Source organism: Bactrocera latifrons, unplaced genomic scaffold (assembly GCF_001853355.1).
Source record: "Bactrocera latifrons isolate USDA-ARS-PBARC rearing strain unplaced genomic scaffold, ASM185335v1 scaffold_96, whole genome shotgun sequence".
Classification (NCBI taxonomy): Eukaryota; Metazoa; Arthropoda; class Insecta; order Diptera; family Tephritidae; genus Bactrocera; species Bactrocera latifrons.
This window is the reverse complement of record NW_017537667.1, coordinates 336,135-357,430: the sequence shown is the minus strand read 5'-3', so window position 1 is coordinate 357,430 and position 21,296 is coordinate 336,135. Positions and strand designations below refer to the sequence as shown.

Below are 21,296 nucleotides of genomic sequence, written 5' to 3'. Positions count from 1 at the left end.
AAAGAATAGAGAAAAAATAAATAAAATAATAATTAAACCAATTAATTAAAACAAAAAATAATCTAAATAATTTTAAAGCTAATTTTTAGTTATCATAAAATTATGAAAAAACACATTTTGGAAATGATTGTATGACAAAATAAGCCTTAAAATTTTAACATATTTTTTATTGAATTAACAAATGTTTAACTTTTACACTTACTTAACAATTTCATGGCGACATAAGCAAAAAGTTAAGATATTCTAACGGTGTCGCTAAAACACAACTAGAACTAGTTTTTGTTCGCATTTAAAGGGAATAAGTTTTCCGCCTTTTCAAGACTTCTTCTCTTGCTCATCCAAGAATTGTTGCAACAGCGCTTCATCAATGGGTATACTCAACAATTCCGAGCCATCGATGTTGCGTTTCGATTTCACCAATTTGTGATCCAAAAATTCAGTGAGTTGTGCACGCAATGCCAAATCAGAACTGACAAGAAAAGCTTCACGACAACTCCAATACAAATCCTTGAACGACATACCTAATTGAAGGAAAATTAAAAAAATATTATTACACAAACTCAGATAATAAAGCCGCAGCGTGAACTTACCCTGGAAATTGGGGTTGCCTTTGTTTTTCAGTTGATTCTTAACAATGATCATATAAATGCCACGTGTGTTTGTTGTAAGCGACGAGAAAACGCTACGCATGGACGAGAGCGCCAATTCGCCGGAGTTTTGTACCAACAGTGAGTTTTCATAAGCAGTTTCATCGCTGTACGGCAACATAGTAGTGCAGTCCCACCAAGAAAAATTGAAATTACTTAGYCTCGTGTGATCCCATACTGACAGCATAAAGAGAAAATTAAAAACATGGAATATAAAGAAATAAAAAAAAATAAATAAATTTAAAAACATACATGTATGTATATATAAAAAATACTAAACAAAAAAAAACTAAATACAACGCAAAAAAATAATAATAATTACTATAAAAAAAAGTAAAAGAAAAAAATAAAAATACATAAATATAAACAAATAAAAACGTACTGATTGAAATAGAATGTCTTCTTCTAAGAACCTAATTTACACGTATGTACTTACATAGTGGCGTGTTGATATAATCAATGGASGCAAGCAAATGCAATTGCCTTAAACTAGCTAAACGCGCCAATATCGCTTGCGCCTTTGTGTTCCTCAACATGCTTCCATCCAAATTATGCACTATTAAATATATACGTGTTTGCGGGGTATACGAAAGTTCTTCCTCWATCAAGTCGACCGCTTCGTGTGGATTTGACGGACTAACATTAGCATCGCCATCCAATAATTCACCAATAATGCTGTCCAAAATATCTTTCAGCGTTAAACTGGGAAAAAACCCGTTCACAATAAGCACCGATTGATCGGCGAGTATTTCACGATGAAAGGCTTGTAGTAGCTGACGTTTTGAACCCAACCCATAGAGTAGCAAACTGTAGCCTTCGTGTAAGATACACAACCATTTCGGAAAATATGAACGATATTCTTCCATCATGGCGCTGATTGCCTCCTCATGTTCGGGAGTCGGTTTCATTTCATTCAAGAGTGTGAATAAACGATCTGCTGGTAATCGTGGATTCTTTAGCCGATCGAGTGTGTGATCGGAGGTGAGTATTTTGGTGCTGGCATGTGCTTGGAAGTAGCCATCACTCTCAGGTACATAGTCAACGGAAGATTTCTTAGCGCGCGCTGATTGCCGTGAACGCGCCGCGGAAGGAGTTTTCGGTAACACTGGTACAACTATGGGTCGTCGCCCTTTATGTGGAGTCTTCGGTTCATCGTCGGCGGCATCATCCTCATCACTACTACTGGAACGATCACTTTCGCTGTCAGTTGGTACAAAATCGCTGCCACTGGCAGAGAAGTCAGAATCAGAGTCCATAATTTTGGCAATTTCTGTATCAATGAAAAGTTTTGAAATATATAAGTTTAATTCTTAATTAATTTGTATTACGATTTTTGACACGATGCCGCACATGCGAAGGTGTTTTAGGTTCAACAGTCGATTTTCGTCGCTTTGYGTCGGGTGTTTTTGCTTGCAGTTGTGATGTTGAGGAGCGTGATGTCTTAACAGATTTCGGTGTCTTTGGTGTTTTTGGTGTATTCAAGGCCGCCAATGCCATGCCGTTTCGTTTTTTTGGTGTATGAAAGCCGTACATATTCTTGCCTGCTACATCATCATCTTGTAATAACTGAATGTCGACAATATCAGGACGTGCTGCAGTATTTGTCATACAATTTTTATCATCATGTTCAGCAGTTTCCTCGTCATCAGTATAATTCTTTCGTGTATTGCTCCTCTTGCTAGGTAGACTGTCGGTTAATACGTAGTCTTCGGCATATTTCTTTTGTGGACTTGGTTTGCGTGCTGATCTCCTCAGTTGACGCCCTWTAGATGATTCATTTTCCTCATCCGAGTCGTCCACTGTTACCATGACCACATCTTCGGTACTGCTTAAACTAGAACTGCAACGCATTCGTCCTACTTTTGACGCTCTTCGTTTCGTTGGCGTAACGCTCATTCTTAAGACTTTAGTTTATTAACTTCTAAAATTCACTGCTATATTAATTCAAATAAAGTTATTTCATAAAACATGTAACCAAAATTAATAACTAATAACAAAAACGAGCAGATGTTTAAAATGTTGGTGTTACTTTGCTTGTACAGCATTTTACGCGGGCAATATTGTTGGTGTTTGACAGCACAGCTGACATTTTGTGCTTCTTCTTGCTCTAATTTATTCACCATAAAGCAAATATTTATTTATTTATTAGCAAAATTATGTACATAAAATTAAACATAATTATCTYATCTACTTAATTATCACAATGGCCATTATGATATAAAGTTAGTTATGAAAATATATCAAAATTAATGAAACAAGTACATATTTAGTATTTATTTTTTTGGGGAGGAAGTCTCTTAATATATGGAGAAGTGAGTATTTCACAGACTGGACACGATGAAAAAAAGAATTCTGTGTTGTCTCCTCCGGGCCCCTTCACAAAACGTCCTAAACGTTGCTATAAAAATCTCTTAATTTTGCTTAGKTTTTCGGGGAACTTCTTATCCAACAACAAATACATAACCGTCAACGGTTGTTGAATTGGTTAAATACAATAAAAGGTTTTTGACTTGGCTAAAAGTAAACAAAAGGCTCATTGGCCTTATAAAATGTAAACAATTGGGTCATTAACCCCATAAAAAGCAAACAAAAGGGTCATTGACCCCATAAAAGGCGAACGAAAAGGTCATTAAACCTATAAAATGTTAACAAATGGTCATTGACAGCATAAAATGAAATGAACGAATATAAGAAACAATATTATCCAATGTTTGCAGAAAATACCTTGAAACTTGATTTTTTAGTATTTTTAAATAGTATGTGAAGTCATCTTTTGACACTTTCCCAAATATTCTTATTATTTACTTAAATGAGAAATCGAAGATTTTGCACCAATTCGGCAAATGTTTTTCCAGAAAAGCAACAAAATTCAAAAGCAATCAATATTTATCCTAGTTTTGCGTGCCTTTCAAAGGAATCGCGACGCATCAACTAACTTTTTTAATAGATTAATCTTATTTCTAATTCAAGACCGACCACCTATTCCCACGTGTTCATTGCCTTACTTTCATATATTCCTACATACTTGTAAACGTACGAGTATTTCGTCCATCCATCTTTGCCACAGTAGTCACAGCAATCATTTGGAGAAATGCAAAATAGCCGCAAGCCAATAATACACATATATATACGGATTATATGCATAAGTATATTATATACATTTATATGTGCATATTTACGTCATAATGACAAAATTAAAAAATATATGTAGCTAACGAAAACAATATTTAATAAATTAATGCGATTAGGTTAAGAGTCGTTTACATATGCATATATATATGTACATAGGTGTGTTCGAGTGTTCATTGCTAGAAAATCCTCATCGAAGCATTACGTTACAATTTAAGACCCGATTAACTTACATATACATACATACATATCTATAGTAGTCGTTAAGGAAAATGCGGTATTTGAGAAGATTACCTCTTTAACTTTGAAATACACAGACTAGATTTGAAATAGAAAGTTTGTTAATGAAAAAAAATCTAATTTTTTTTAAGGGATTTACCAATTGACAAGGGTCCGGTGGGTTTGTACAATTTTTGTCATTGTGGCTTTCAGTGCTTAGTCAGCTTATGAGTTTGTGTAGCACTCTCATACCTTATCTAATTACTCTTAATTCTCTACTCGAACGAGTCAAACAAATCAAATATTATTCGGTTTGATTCATGCTTAAGAGGAAAAAGTCATTCAAACAGAAGAAGCTTTGTCAAAAATTGTCAAAGGTTATGACAATGAGTGTACATTTCATAGAATACTAATTTAATTTCAAACAATCATACTATGTCAAATGGTGATAATAGGGGTCTCGTACAGTTTAGTTCGTTGAATTATGTAATACCTTCTTAAATCAAAAATTGAAGATATCACACCAAAATTAGCAAAATTTGTTTGAACCCGAGAGTTATTTCCGAGAACTTGAAGAAATTCTTGTCAACTTTGGCAAAGGTGATAATGACATTCAATGTCATTAATGTTTGTTAAATATTTCCGAAATATATCAATTTAGTTATATGTTGTTAATATATTTAATAGAGCTGTACAATTTGATTTCTTTTTTATACGACCCAACACGTTCATCTGCAACAACTAAGTATCGGGTGGTTTATAAGAACCGAAAAAATGTAATTAATATGGTAAACTTAAAAAATACAATAAAAATCTTAATGCATAACCATTGGCGAGAAATGAAGGAGATAGCGGAAAGTTTAGGCACTTTAACAACGGGTGTTTGAAAAGAAAGTGTGAAATAACAGTAGGAAGAAAACTTTCAGTATAGTTCACCTGAGTGCTTTACGAATAACATCGATTGTAACTCGGTATTTTAAATTCCACTCAATCCATTTTTACCCGCACGACGGAGCAATGAAACCAGTGATGTAGGGGAATGTAGCATTCGACCCGAGAACAACTAAGGTCAAAAAAACTGAATTGGTGTTTAAATAGCTTATTTCGCCTTCATTATGGATTATATATAGACTCGCTCTTCTATCAATCTGAAAAGTTACTTGGTCGTATAAAATTTTGTAACAATTAAGGCGCAGTTAGAGTATACATCATATAGATACTAGAAGTTTCTTAATATAATAAAGTCATCCACTCTTTCGGAATTGTGAATCTAGTTGAGAGAGTCGCATAGAATTGCACTTTCGAAATCTTTAACACATGATTGGTAATCGGTGTCGATTTATCTGTATGAAAACATTTCCCTGATCTTACATACTACAAAAATATAATCACTGGTGGTAATGACATATGTATGCACTTTGTACAAAAAGTATCTAGAATTTTTAACGTTTATTTAATTTTGGCTGTATTGCTTGGSCGCGTTTTGCTTCGTCTTAGATTTGAGCTTGTTCCAAAGTGTAAATCAAAGTATTTGTAGAAAATTATATGTGAAAAACAARAATAAGTGCACGGAATGTCACCGCGAATGTTCAGGAGATGTTGAATTCAGTTTGCGACCCAGCTCTCTTCCAGGCGACACAACTGATGACGAATCATAGGTTTATGGTTGCGATGTGGATACCATAGCTCAATCGTCCCAATGGAAGCTGCCGCATGAGCCAGGACCGAAGAAAAAACGTGCAAGCTTCGTTCCAAGTATGCCGGATTTCTGGAAGAATAAAAATTGGCTTTTTCACCAATGATAACGCTCTTGCTGACGTATCGTTGCTTGTGCGCGAATATTTGACCAAAATCCACACATTAATGATTCCTCCGATTCGCCAGACCTGGCTGCCTGTGACTTTTTTGTTGCCAAAACTGAAGAGGCCCATGAAAGAACGAAGCTACATTACGATTGAGGCTAAAAACTGCTAAAAACTGAAGGAGGAGATAAGATCACAAAAAATTATTTTTTAAGTGCTTTGAGGATTGGAAAAACACTGACAAAAGTGCAACATTTTGAAGGGGACAAAATAGATCTTCATGAATAAATACACACTTGCTTAAGAAATATAAAATTCGTCAAACTTTCAAAACAAACCTCGTATATATATCAATTTGCATATTGAAGTCAATCCATATCTTATTGTGCATTAAAATTAAGAGTACTTTTGATCCGTGAATTTATGACCAACTATTCTTACGACAAATCTCTTCCAGGCGCTTTGGTGCGCATAACAAGCATATAGCATTATGTCATTGAGGGTATAATGAAATAGAATTGCGTGAAATTCTGTAACTCCTTTCTGTGCGTCGGACACCAGCTAAGCGCAATTTATTGTCTACGCAAAAATTATCAGCCGCTGGCATGTACTACCGGTTGGCAAGTACTTATAAACAACCGCTGGCAGCAACGCGACGTTGGAGCCTTAACAGCTGGTCGCTAACAACGACAAACGAGTGGAAATAACAACAAAATGGCATATTTTATGCCGAAGCTATGACAACTGTTGCTATCATCAAAAGGAACGCTTACAAGATGTTTCTACAGTACTATTCTTTGTGGTGCGTATGTTCGTATGTGCACTTACACACGGCTAAGTGGTAATCTGCTCACGCGCGCAATCGCACAGCGGCACATTTCCACCAGACGCAGCATGTATTAAACCGTATTTTTATTAATTTATTTGCATTTAATATCATTTGTATTTTTGTGCGTCTGTCTATCTGTATGTGTGTATGTGCTTGTGCGTGCATAGCTAGATTTCTCGCCAGTGAAAGAGTGTATTGACGCCTAGCGAAGCGTCCGAAACCGGCAACAACTGGCGTTGCGCATACGACAGCGCTGTCCGCCCAGTCCGAGCGGTTTGCCAACAACCGAGTCAACGGCAAGCGCGCGCTCGTGTATGCATGCTCCCGCTTGGCTGGCCGTTTGCTTATAAGTGGCCGGCGCGCTGTTGAGAACGCTTCAGATAGACAGTACCTGTGCGTGGTGCTGGTTGTGTTTTAGTTAATGTGTGGCGCTAGTAAATAGTARCAGGGCTCAAATAAACGCAGCATAAAAGGCGGTGCGCGCACGCGACTTATTACTTATATGTACATACATACATACATACTTTTTGGTGTGAATTTTCGTATGTTTCCTAAATTGTGCCTATAAGTAGTAATAACAAAAAGCCTTTTGGTCAACATTTTGCTGTGTTTTCGTTCGAGTAAGTGTAAGCAAACGCAAAACCGGAAAATTTGTGATTTCTTCYTTAAATTTTGTGTTACAGTTGTAGACATTGAATATCAATTCAAATGTTAATGCCATAAATTTCATTAATTGGAATGTGAAAGTACCCGCCAAAAAGTGCAGTGAACACATTAAATATACATATATGTATATATATATATTAAAAACGCAATTTTGAACTCCAGTAACGAAAACAGGAAGTCTAAAATCGAATCAAAACAAAATATAAATTTACAAGTGCTAAAAAAATTAGCACACCAGTCACGGAAAAGTAATCAGACTGATTTTTATTGAGTTTAAATAATCAGGGAGTTGAAAATAATTCACTTACGTTCCGCTTTAATTAAAATGAAATTTATTCAAAATTATTTTTTCACTTAAGCTGAACATTTTTTTTCTCAAGAAATTAAATATATAAATATATATTAAAAAATACACATTGTTCTCCCAGTTCATTATTATTAATAATTTCCAACTATATTAGAATTTTTTTTTTTTTTTTGAAACTGGCTTATGTTCAGAAATTTATTTATTTATGATTTTTTCACTTTTAACACGGTTGCTTTTTCGTTAAAAAATTTGCAAAATTTTATAATATATACATATATATTTTTTGAAAACTGTCTTATTCTCASATTTCTTTTTTTATTTATGAATTTTTTTAGTCTTAACACAGTTGAGATATAAACTATCCYATCTTTTAAGTTGGATCAAAAAGGACAGAAAGTGTAACATTTTAAAAAAATTGGTTCAGAAGTTTAGAAACCCCGCGGAAAACGTGACATTTTACATACATACATATACAGACATTAGCTAGACATTTGGACGAACTTCTACACACGGAGTGCTACAAGTCAATATTATCCGACAACTGGTGGAACTTACAAGTTTTATGCCAACAGTGAGCGGTTTATAATTTGTTTCTGATTTTTTTTGTTTTKTTTTCTCTACAAATGTGGCTCTCGGAGACCTTAAATTGTCTATGAATAAGACAAAGTTTTTTCTGAAATTTCAACATGTCAGATCCTTGTAATTTAATTTAAATTAAAGGTGTCAGGTTCACTGGTAGTTAAAATTATGTGTGTGGATGTGGTTCATTTGGCATCAGGAGTCATGTCTTGAGTGCTTTACTGAGAGGAAGCATGTAAAAAGAAACATTTGAGCGGTCTCAAGTCAACTGTTGAACTATTTGAAGTTTTTCGGAAACCATTAATATTTGATATTTACGATTCTGACTTAAACCTATTGAAAGTCATGACACACTGACGAAAAATAAAGGTGTTACAGTATTCAACTATAATCCAAGATTTCGTTGAATTATATTTAACTACACGAAGAAGGGGTATTATAGGCAATAACTATTGGTTGGGCCCCATAAAATAAAAGGTTTTCAGCGAATCAAAATGTTTCCTTCGTACACCTCTACTTCTACGGTATTTCAGAGATTAGTCTAACACTATCGAATTACAAAAACCGTGTGATTCAATTTTAATTAATATTGTCTGACTTAATTAGGCCCACACAATAGTAAAGGTCGCCTTAGAAACTGTCAGGTTTTCATAAATTCCTTTATTATATTTATAAAATTACATTATTTATTTTTAAAACACAGTTCAAACGGAGATAACCTYAAAGAGTGAACTTTGCAATGAATATTTTTTAAACGTTATCTATGACTTTTATATAAAAGTAATTTGTAATCGACTTAATCAAAATCATTAGCCAACTTTCACGTCTCTAMTAATACACGGCCGCAATTGATTTACCCCTCACCACTCTCTTGCAATTTTCACAAATCGATATTAAATTTGCCATATTTTTATCTAATTCACTCTGCTGCTCATATGTAAATTTCTGCAATGACATTGTTGCAGTACAACAGCAAATACAACTACGTAGCTATCTGCGTATGACAATTTTGAACTCTCTGCTTAGATTCCGCTCCCAACCCACTTGCATTACATAGTTGCATTTTCGTTGCACATCAATTATGAGCAAGAAGTCGCTTGCAGTTACCGTTAGCTAAGACAACCGTCGCCGGTAAATAGTTATATATGTATGCATGTGTGAGTGTTCACTCATATCCTCGCTTCCTCCGTACCACACTCCTCTCATCATCGTGCTCTTTGAGTGTTTAATTAGGTTGTGTGAGCGCAAATTTTAAATTCGATTTTGATTGTCTCCAATCAATTGCGGTCAAACGGCGCTGAGCGTCTATGGTATATAAGAAAAAAAAAAAAACAATGTTTGTATAAAAACAACAAATACCACTCTATTTCAAGGCATTTACTCCTATACTCATAGTTAGTATCAGCAACAACAAATAGGCTAGAATAGGCTGGTTTTTGCATCACTTTTGGTATGTTTGTTAGAACATATGTATTACCTTTGAGTTTTTTAGTTACACTTACATCGAAGTTACCTTTGACAATTTTTTTTTTTTTAAATAATTTATTAATCAATATGAAATTTTTTTCAGTGTATAGTAGTTAATTCTAATGGCTCGTATTATTTTCTACTAAGCACCATATATGGATACACAATTATATCTTTACATACTTCTAACTACTTCTTAAGTATTCTCGAGTTGATTTAAGCGTACCTATCTACGCGATCTGCTAATATTCGCCAWGGTAAGGGTTTATGAACGACCTTGAAATGTGAATATACTATTGGCTAGTAGGAAAATATATTTACAGGGTTTCCATATTGTTTTTTTTTTTTTAATAAAATGTTGATTTAGGTTACTGATTTCGTATAAAAAACCTTTAATTCCATTACGATTGTCATCACTCCAATCTCAGAGAGCTTCTCATAAACGTTAATCAACTGATCGAAAGGTGGCGCAAAGCTTTAGCATTCTAAATTTATCTGATAATATAGAAATGTGCAAAATCATGGTAAAAAATTATTATATTTTTCGTTTTTCGAAAAATATTCACTGATWGCTAATTCATTAATTTATAACGCTTTTTAAGAGCTTTTTTTCTATTGTAATTTCATTGACGCTGGATGTACATGGGTTTCCTCGGGTAAAAAACAGCCTTTTTTCTATATATTTTTTTTTTGAAATGAAATAGTTTAATTTTTGAAATAATTTGAAATTCTGAAATTTTTGAAAAAAAAACTATTTTAAACTCGGCCATGCGAAGCCGATTCCGGTGACCCCTCGGAAAAATGCGCTCCCGTTGGCAGGGTAACACCTTACAGGATCATCTAACGTGAAAAATATGTGTTTTAGTGAAAACCTTAACTTAGAACTTGGACGAAGAAAAAAAATTAAAATTGATTTTTGCAGACATTTTTTTTTTTTCGAATAACAAGTCGTAATCGAAAAAAATTCTTCGTTTAAGTCCTTTACAACTGAATCTTAAAGACCTGTCTGAAATTTCAAGAATTTYGGTTGAGTAGTTCCGACCGACTTCAAAAACACAGCTTCGAGAAAAACGCTTTTAAAGACGACGCWCTTAGCCTAGCTAGCATAGAGCGAACAAGTTCTCAAGGCTGTAGCTCCGAAACTATTACTCGAATCAACTTCAAAATTTAGGACAATATTCTAGAGGTGTTGTAGAATTTAATAAGACAATAAGAATAATTAATTTTTTGAAACCTGTAAACCCACGTAACCCCTTAATCGAATTCCTTACAAATATCCGGTGATTTTAAAAGAAGTTTTCACTTAGCCAAAAGGTTTTTCGAAATTAAGGAAATCTAGTATTGCAACATAGAGCACTTAAACTTTATAATTATTGATTTTTTACTTAAATACTGGAAATGAATACATACATGAAGTTTTGTGGGAGACATTCATTAAAATTTTAGGGATAAAAAGTCGTTTGATCTACYTTTAAAGCCACCGCCTTCTTGAATTTACGCTCAAACCTGGAACGGGAAAAGTCGTAGATTTTTTTTGAAACTCAATGAGAATAAGTTGCCAATGTGGCAAATGATGGTTTAGCTTGCGATTCGAGTTGTTATGACCACAATATTAAATCGTCAGCTTTGATTCAAGATAAAATATAGATAACTTTAAATAAATTTTAAATCAAAACAAGATACTGCAGCTTAAATCGACTTAAGTAATTTTAACATATAATTATTGAGATTAATTCTCGGAAAGTGGTCAATTTTATTTACACCTACTTATATACATACATACATATGTGAATCCCTGTTTGGAAATTATAGCAAGCACATATTAACAACAACAAAGCGGCAAACTGGCTGCTAGTTGACGCAGTATAGACCAATATACATACATATGTATGTAAATAAGTTTRTATTGAAATGTGTGCTTTTAAMTAGAAAAAATAAATAATTTCATATGGTTTGGTTCTAAATCAGCTACTCACTTTTATATTATGTATCATGTTCACATATAAAAACTAAAATACATACATACATACGAATATGTCTAAATAGCGCTACATTTTGCAACAAGTCGCTAACTGAAACTAAACAGTTCAACGGAAGAGAACAGATGCAGCCAAAATAGAAAGCTACCGAATTAATTACGGTGTAGGCAACTTTTTTTTGCTAAATTCTGTTCTACACTTTGCTACATTTAGTTTCGAGCATTTGACTTTTTTTCATTTCATTAGCGTTTTCGTGTTTTGTTTACCTGTATTGATTTAAACAATTTCTTTTTTGCGCGACCAGTCRCCGCTAAAATTTCATTGAACGCGGACGAAAAACGAAAAAAAAATCATTTCAAAGTAAAAAAAGCTATAATCAAAGAAACAAAAAATAAATTTAAAAAAATATTGAAACAATCCATTAAATCTCCATAAACAATTAGAATAGCTCTATTTAAGCTAAAAATACGGTAAAATACACATATGTATGTATATGATCGCAGTAGAAAATTTAGTTTAAAATTATACAATTCTTTATTATTTTGTAAATACTATTTTATACAGACAGACATATATACATATGTTCATATACACATATGTATATAAAAAATTCATTTAACCGAAAACGTTTCAAGTTTGTTAAACGGCGGACGCGGGAGCAGAGAATGTAAACGGTTTCATTGGCCCAGACCTCGATGCGTGACTTACATTTTAATGAAATTCTCAAGTTGAATTAACTGGCAACTCACTACTCCGGCTGCCTTTTAAACTGTTCACTATTGTTCATATTTTTTTATTTTACATTCAAGTGTGTTAAACCGAGTAACTTAAAATGCATTTTAATTTATATATTCATAAAAGAAATTGGAACAGGCATGTACATTAGGATGGCATATTTTTCTGTAAATCAGAGTCGTCAGAGACGGGATCGGCTTCTTGTAAAATTATAAACATTTAGTTATATAAATTTTCGTTTCAATTTCTTATAATTAATTTAGATATTATTAAGTTTGGCAGTCAGTCTGGGTCAAAATTGATCTTGAGAGTTGATGTAATGCTTCMATGGGAGCAGTTTATGGCTCCACACATTGCTAAGCACCGATTTAGAAWATAGCGAACAGAATGAATTATAAAAACGTATTTGAAGCTCGAAAGCAATATAGAACTTAACGGTGACACCGTTTACACATACTCTACAAATTTTTGGAATATGCTATGTTAATATACGAAAAGGAGTACAACATTATCAGCCTACCACCGAACTGCAAAAGGCCTATACTCGTATAAAAAGCTTTTTTTTCTCAGTAAGGCTTTACCAAGACCTTTGGAGTGAAATTATTAATAGAACCTACATAAGTTCCCCGCAGAATAACTCTTGCCAACATTTGCCACTTCGGACYGAGTAGGCCATTGAGAAGTAAAATTCTCTCACGACGAACAAAAACCAAACTCTATAAGTCACTCATTATTYCCATCCTGCTACATGATGCAGAGGCATGGACGATGACAATATCCGATAAGTCGACGTTACGAGTACGACGAATACAGCATTCGATGGAACTATGAACTGTATGAGSTATATTATATGACAACATTGACATAGGTCAGCGAATTAAACCCAGCGGTTACGCTGGCTAGGTCATTTTGTCCAAATGGACGAAAACACTCTAAAAGTAGTACCGCCGGGGAAGCAGAKSAAGAGAAAGTCCTCCACTTCGTTGGAAAGACCAAATGGAGGACATTTTTAAAATCATATTTCCTAAACTATGTGATTGTATGTGAGRTACCTTAATGAAACCCAGGAAACATTATGTGGGCATGTGGCATGATAATAGTTAATAGATAAAATCGGGTTGATACTACTCTCATGCAATGATTTTGTGTATGAGTTATATAATTGCTTATATTTTGATCATCTGGTTGACACTTTACACCTTAAGGTATTTCCCTGGCCTTGATTAATGCAAGTTACAAGAGTATAAAATGTTCGGCTGCACCAAAACTTAGCCCTTCCCTACYTGTTKTATTTGAAATCTCTCTCTCTCTCAAACCCTTGAACGTTTCATTCAACTTTAATCCAGTAGCATTTTTAACAGTAGCTTTACCCGCTGTGCGGTCTGCATATACTGACAAGAGAGATATGTATACTCAAATATCAACTCGAAATTGAAATTTATTACCGCTATTAGTGATTATTAGTAGCTTTGCAATTCGCAAATTATTTTATATAATTCCAATTTGATTAGTTTTCTACGAAAAGTTCGATCAAATCGATTGTTTGTAGTTATTTACACTTTTTAATGATTTTAGTCAATACGAAAATACATATGTATGTGTGGTCCGCCCACTAATATTGTGGATATAATTAATAGTTAAAGCTGTTTAAATGTATTATGGAAAAATGTAAAAGTAATGAGAAATATGAAATCTGAATAATAATTTGTTGTGTGTAAAAATTACTTTGCGACAGTGACAATGCCCATTCATTTCCAACTTTTGTTTATGTTTTCTTTTAAAATATTCGATCTCTCCTTTCATCATTAAATTTACACCTAATAATAAACAAAAATATCTCTTCCCCATTTCGACTACTTCTAAGGTCTGCCATTAATTAAGACATGAAAATTCATGAGCTTTAAAATTTATTTGGCAATAAAGTTAGCAAGAAATAATTGAATTGACATCTGTGTATTGGTATAGGTGTATGCAATGAATATACGAGCTAAAAGCTATCAATATTCAAAAATCCGAAAAATATGTATAATTATTGAGGTTCTGTTTGCTCTTAAAAATTATGAAAACTATATATTATAATTTGTTTATTTTTAATTAAGAATAAATAAAGAGTTTCTCATACATACATATGTATATATTTACAATTTTATCTCGCTCCCTTTTTCAACTTAAATTACCATGAACCACACAAACCATCTCACTGAATATTTTGCTGTATAGGTATATACAAAGCGCCAGTGGACAAAGACGCAAAGTGTCTGGATGCGAAAGCTGCCCTCAGACTCAGAGGATCTGGCTGCGAGCAGACTTTGATTTCATTCCAATAACTTGGAGTACCAGGTCGCCGAAACTAGCCCTGAATATATCCTCTCTGTTTATATGCCCTCGAGTAGGAGCTCCGTTGGCATCTTATGKTTGACTACTGCTCTGTTGGACCTCAGACGAAAATAGCAAGTGCTGGTCTATGGTCTTGGAAACTCATTGCTTTAAGCAAGGCTCACCTTTCAATGGTTATAAGAGTTCTGACGATTTTGATAGGATTGCCTGTCAACTGCATCAGCTGTTTGGAAGAATATGAGATGAGAATGAGAATCAYCTCAACCCTTCCTTCTGTACCGCTTTAGCCAGATCAAGTCAAAAACATCTTAGATCTCAGACTTTTATGCATCCAAGTGAAATAGCGGAGATGAAAATAAAACACCTAAGCAGATTTGTGATAGGTTYAGCTGATACTCAACTGAAGGATCAGCCGCCYTACCTAACCTAACATTAGAAAACATGAAACATATTCTTTCTTTGCAGTCAATTATTATTGCCTCCGAGGGTTTCAAAATTCATCACTAAAATTTTTTGAGTTTACGAAAAACTGCTACCGTTTGCAGTCAAGTTTTAAAAGATCAAATAAATTCATTGCTTTTCATAGTAAATGTGTATATTTTTCGTAAAAATTGTGTAAGAAATCTGTTTATTAAAAAAAAAAAAATATTTATATACCGATTTATATTCCAGCGCAKAGACAAATCAAGATGGCATCACAACTACGTTATGCTTGCGCGGCCTTGACCTTCATGGCCATAGCCTCAATCGTGCTTGCCTTTACCGATACAAACCCCGCGGAATTTGAAACGGCGGCGYCGGCAGTGCAACAAGCTGCTAGCAGCTATAATTATTTCCGTCTGCCAAGATCCCTGAAACCACAAAAATACACGCTACATGTAATCACACATCTCGAGAATCCCGAAAACTTAACATTTGTAGGTGAGGTCGCCATGCATTTGATCGCATTGGAGGACACAAGCAATATCACGTTGCATGCTCTCAATCTCACCATAAATAGTAATGAAATTATTCTACGCAATCTGATTGCCAAAGAGAGCGAACAGAAAAATTGTGTTCGCTCCACAGAGGTGAACAGTTACCATGACTATTACATAACGCATTTGTGCGAACCCCTGCGTAGGGGAGAGGAATACATACTCACCATACCGTTCTCGGGTATATTAAATTTGAATTTGCGTGGTTACTATCGCAGTTCGTATGTGGATCGTGCAAGCAATCAGACAAAGTACGTAAGCCTATGCGCCAAGATTTACCTACTCCAAACAACTTCTATGTAATTATTTTTGATGCTTTTAGATGGCTTGCGGTTACACAGTTTGAACCGGCGTCGGCGCGTTTGGCATTCCCCTGCTTTGATGAGCCAGATTACAAAGCAAAATTCGTTGTTATACTCGGACATCACAATAAATACACGGCCTTGAGCAATATGCCTCTGAAAGAGACACGTCCTATGTAAGTCTTGTTGCTTGGTGTTTCAAGAATTATTTTTATTTTATTTATTTTTACCACCATCAGGGCGGATAAAAAGGATTGGATTTGGAGCGAATTCGAAGAGTCTGTGCCTATGTCGACATACCTGGTCGCCTACACCGTTAACGACTTCGCCTATGTCAATTCAGAGACCAGTTTGAAGAATAAGGTGCAATTCCGCACTTGGGCACGCCCTGATGCCATCGATCAATGCAATTATGCCGCCGATGTGGGACCGAAGGTGTTACAATACTATGAAGATATTTTCAATATCAAATTCCCACTGGATAAAATTGATGAGATCGCTATACCCGACTTTAGCGCCGGTGCCATGGAGAACTGGGGCCTGGTCACCTATCGCGAAACTGCATTGCTATATGCGGAGAATGTGTCTTCTTTGGAAAATAAGCAACGTGTCGCTTCAGTCATTGCGCATGAACTGGCTCATCAATGGTTTGGCAATTTGGTCACAATGAAATGGTGGCAGGATTTGTGGTTGAATGAAGGTTTCGCCACTTATGTAGCTAGTTTRGGTATTGAACACATCAATCCCGAATGGCGTGGTTTGGAAAARGAGTCAGTCGACAATACTTTGGCTATATTCAAGCTTGACGCGCTCAAGAGCAGTCACCCGATTTCGCAGGAGATCACACATACGAACAAAATTGCCGAGATCTTTGACTCAATCTCCTACAAAAAAGGATCCACCGTTTTACGCATGATGCATCTCTTCCTCGGCGATGAGGCATTCCGCTCCGGTCTACATTATTATCTCAAGAAACACGCTTACGGCAATGCTGAGCAAGATGATCTATGGTACGCACTCACCGAAGCAGCTCACAAATTCCGCACGCTACCAAAAGCTTTCGATATCAAAACCATTATGGATTCGTGGACCTTGCAAACCGGCTATCCAATAATTACAATAACTCGTGATTACGATCGTAAATTGGCCAAGCTCACACAGGTTCGTTACTTACTCGATACATCTGCTTCGCGTGAAGACGAACGTAGTTGCTGGTGGGTGCCCTTGAGTTTTACGACTCAAAACGAGATTGACTTTGGTGCTACTACACCTAAAAACTGGCTACAATGCAATGAAATGAATGAGCCGGTAACTCAGACTCTTAAGGATCTTCCTGAGGCAAACGAATGGATCATTTTCAATATACAAATGTCCGGCTTGTATAAAGTAAAGTATGATGAACGCAATTGGAATATGTTGATTGACACATTGACCAGCGATGATTACCGCAAAGTCCATGTGATCAATCGCGCACACCTCATCGATGACGCTTTGACCTTAGCCTGGACCGGCGATCAGGATTATGACATCGCAATGCGTCTGATTGAGTATTTGGTACGTGAACGCGAGTATATTCCATGGAAAGCAGCTTTGGATAATCTCCGTGACGTGAACAGAATTTTGCGCCAGACTCCAGAGTACGAGTACTTTAAGGTAAGTGATTAGTGATAAAAAATTTAATCTTTCCGAAATGTAAAATATYATCTGAAATTTTGGAATGCTGCTCTGTATAATTAAATCAAACTGAAAATTGGAAATTCATGTCCCCAGCTTTTCTTCACTGTAAGTAGTAAGAAACACATACACAACTTACACCTCTGAAGAGAAACAGAAAGTGGCATCTCCACTACTATTTGCTTGAGTTTCACGAACTATGTACATAACAATGCTTGATATTTATATGAACTATTTTATTTTGAATCTCTCTTTACATTTTTTCTAAACATATTTTAGAAATATATGCGCAAGATACTCTCCCCCATTTACCTGTACCTCGGCGGTTTGAATGTGACTGATGAAATTAAAGCGGCACCGCATACYATACTCCACAAAGAGCTCATTGCCAACTGGGCCTGTCGCTTCGAAGTCGAAGATTGTATMCCAAGTGCGCAACAATATTTCAAGCAGTGGCGTGCCGTAGACAACCCCGACGAATACAACCCAGTACCAAAGGATCTGCGTTCAGTCATCTACTGTACATCTATACGTCATGGCAACGAAGATGATTGGCAATTCCTCTGGGCGCGCTATAAGAACTCGAACGTGGCAGCTGAAAAGCGTACCATAATCTCAGCTTTGGGTTGCTCACGCGAAGTTTGGATCTTACAACGCTATTTGGAATGGGCATTCGACAGTGAAAAACATATACGTCGACAGGATTCAACTTTCGCTTTCGGCGCYGTGGCACATGGTGAAGTTGGCTTCCACTTAGCACGAGATTATCTAATTACCAATATCGATTTCCTGCACGAATAGTAAATATTTGATTACAATTATGCTTTTGTGTTTTTCTATTTACCCTACTTCCTCCTTCTCGCATCATTGCAGCTTTGAACCAAATGGCTCTGAATTGCGTCGTCTCCTCTCGCCTATCGCTAGCCAAATGAGCAGTCAGCGTGAGTATGAGAAGATGAGTGCGTTCTGTGAGGAGAACAAACAACTTTTGCGCAAGGTCGAACAGGGTGTCCAACAGGCTTTGGAGACGATTAAAATCAATGCACAGTGGAAGGAGCGCAATTACAATGAAATTTCGCGTCGTCTACGTAGCCGTCTAACTGTGGACGAGTTTTAAGAGATGCAATTACTCAAGCTCGTCATAGAACGTAGCAATAAATATTATGTATTAGTTTTTATGTACTCCCCTGTGGAAGCTTTTACGGCATTATTATTTTTTAATACACGCTGGATTCATATTTTTTATTTAAAAATATCACCAGCTCATGATGTTTTAWGACGACGTAATGTGTATGTGAACAAAATATTTAAGTGAACAGAATTTCATATATTTCCGAAAATAAAAATCAATAAATAGTAAAAAAATCTAATCTTCTTATTTCAAATATCGCATCAATTCGTAATGACCAGTTAAGTATAGTCCATAGCCTTCCGCATCATYGGTGCCATCGTCATAGCAGCGGTATGTGCCACTTGCAGGTCACTGAAAACCCCCTCTCTAAGGAACCGACCCCCTACTTGGGACCGCATWTGCATTACTTCAGGGTGGCGTTCCATTTTTCTCATTGAGAGATTTACATCTGGGCAAYTGTGTCCAGRTCCCGCTTTTTGCTGCGAAGCAAAATTGTTGCGAATTTATTGATAATCTCCCAGTTTGCTCTCCACTCTCCAACATGACATTTATTGGGCCAACCAGGTTTTCTACGGCAGTGTGTTCTCGTTGCCAACGCATACATTCAAATAATGTGTGTTCAGCATCGTCTTCTGMGCGTCGTTATATWGGCATGACGGCTCTTCGACTTTTCCCATTCTGTGGAGGTACTTTTTGAAGTATCCATGACCGGATAATAGTATTGTAAAAGTCGACTTCTCCGAATTTACGGCTTGTCCATAAGTCTAGATCTTTTGTTARCCTGGCCGTTCATATGCCGCGACTTTCATTCTTCCATCTTTGTTGACATGTTGTTGTTGTATCTTTCCTTATTTGTTGTATTGCGCYCTTGTTATTATCGGATGATTTCTTTAGTTCTCACAGCTTTTTCTTTTCATATGCTAGAAGGTCAATTGGGGCATTACCGCTTATAACTAATATTGCATCGCCTGATACTGTTCGGTAGGCTGATGCAACTCTGAGTGCTGTGGTTTCTGTCCATTACCTTACGCCGGTTTTCCTTTTTAAGCGCGTATGCCCAGATCTCGGCTCCGTATAGTAAGACGCTGATTGTCGTCGACATTAGAAACTTTCTCTTTTCTTGGCTGGGGCCTCCTATGTTGGCCATTAATCGGCTCAGTTGAGAGGTGATCTTCGCTGCCTTTCCTGCGGCGTGCTGGATTTTTGTTTCGGACTTCTAGAGTCGCCAGTAAAACTATTCTTTTATTTCTTCTTTCTTCTGTGTATGCATTCTACGCTGCGCTGCTTCTACGCTTTCAATGACGCATATTATAGCTCCTATAGTTGATCTGCCGTGTCTGAAGCCATGCTATCTAGGGGRCAGTCCTCCAGCTTTGTTGATAGCCGCTTCGAGTCTGGATCCTACACATAGAGGGACAGTGGCTCATAGTTATCTCCATTAGTGATCATAATAGTTCGTTAGTTTGCAAGTATCCGAGATCTGCACAGATCTTTACACAACTTTCAAATTCTATAAGAACACGTTCCATAAGCTTTCCACCGATCTTTTAACTAGGAGAAAATAATACATATTTAAGTGCAGTTGGATCTACTTGACCGGAACTGGGAACTGGGGACGGWTTTGAGTCCAGTCATCTGCTATTAACTTTTCGGCTAACCTCAGAATTAATTGAAACATGTTTTCTATCACTACAACATAAGCATTTCTGACTTGAAGCCAATTTAGATCAAACTTTAAATATTGTGAGATTCTTTTAATATACTTTAACCTTCTACTAAAGAAAAGATACATTTTGTAACTGCGCAAGAATAGACATTCGACTATAWGCTTAATACAATTGCACCAGATCTTCAAAAAAATTGGAAATTTTTCATTAAGTACCCTATTCCAATGTATGGTAAATTAATAATAACAAAAATATACAAAACAGTATAGAAGAAGACAATAAATACTAATAATAGGAAAAAGAGGTCGAGCTACACAACCAGCTCTCTTGATGTCGCCGAAAGTCGCTTTGACGTTCGCTCGCACTCTGACAACTTGAGCACATTTACATATTTACATAAGAAAACAAATGCACTGGTTTATAGCTAGAAGTAGCGCCATCCTCCAGCATCGCCTCTCGCATCCAATCTGACATTAGTCTTAGCTTCTGCTATGTGAGTCAAAAATTCACTCGAATGTTGTACGATCATTTATCTTTGCAATTAATTGTCTCCAAGCGAATCAAAACTACTTTAGGATTCTCATAAAAAATACCCAATTGATATTTTGTTAATAAGAATTACATTTTTATTTCAATTTTTTGCTCACTTACTCTCATCGGCTTACTTTCAGTACTATGTTTCATTAGCATTAATAATCATAATCAGTTAATTACATACTTCCTTTTTGTTCCATAATAATTACATTATTATTTAATACTAATAATAATTGTTATCAATATTATATATATATATATATACTTATGTATCTATAATGGTACCCACATAACTAGTTCTCATACATGTATAT

At 35.6% G+C, this 21,296-nt stretch overlaps 2 protein-coding genes across 2 annotated transcripts; one reads left to right on the top strand and one right to left on the bottom strand.

Moving 5' to 3' along the window:
- Nucleotides 1-146: 146 nt before the first annotated feature.
- On the bottom strand, nucleotides 147-2,688 carry LOC108977813 (origin recognition complex subunit 2). Its single transcript, XM_018947733.1, has 4 exons — nucleotides 1,976-2,688; nucleotides 1,084-1,917; nucleotides 591-824; nucleotides 147-521 (listed from the first exon to the last, which is right to left on the bottom strand). The coding sequence occupies exons 1-4, from the start codon at nucleotides 2,541-2,543 to the stop codon at nucleotides 316-318; spliced, it is 1,842 nt and encodes a 613-aa protein (XP_018803278.1). The 5' UTR covers nucleotides 2,544-2,688; the 3' UTR covers nucleotides 147-315.
- A 4,319-nt stretch (nucleotides 2,689-7,007) lies between these two features.
- Nucleotides 7,008-18,787, top strand: LOC108977859 (aminopeptidase N-like). Its single transcript, XM_018947813.1, has 6 exons — nucleotides 7,008-7,246; nucleotides 15,369-15,924; nucleotides 15,996-16,151; nucleotides 16,215-17,628; nucleotides 17,929-18,449; nucleotides 18,523-18,787. The coding sequence occupies exons 2-6, from the start codon at nucleotides 15,386-15,388 to the stop codon at nucleotides 18,764-18,766; spliced, it is 2,874 nt and encodes a 957-aa protein (XP_018803358.1). The 5' UTR covers nucleotides 7,008-7,246; nucleotides 15,369-15,385; the 3' UTR covers nucleotides 18,767-18,787.
- The last annotated feature ends 2,509 nt before the right edge of the window (nucleotides 18,788-21,296 follow it).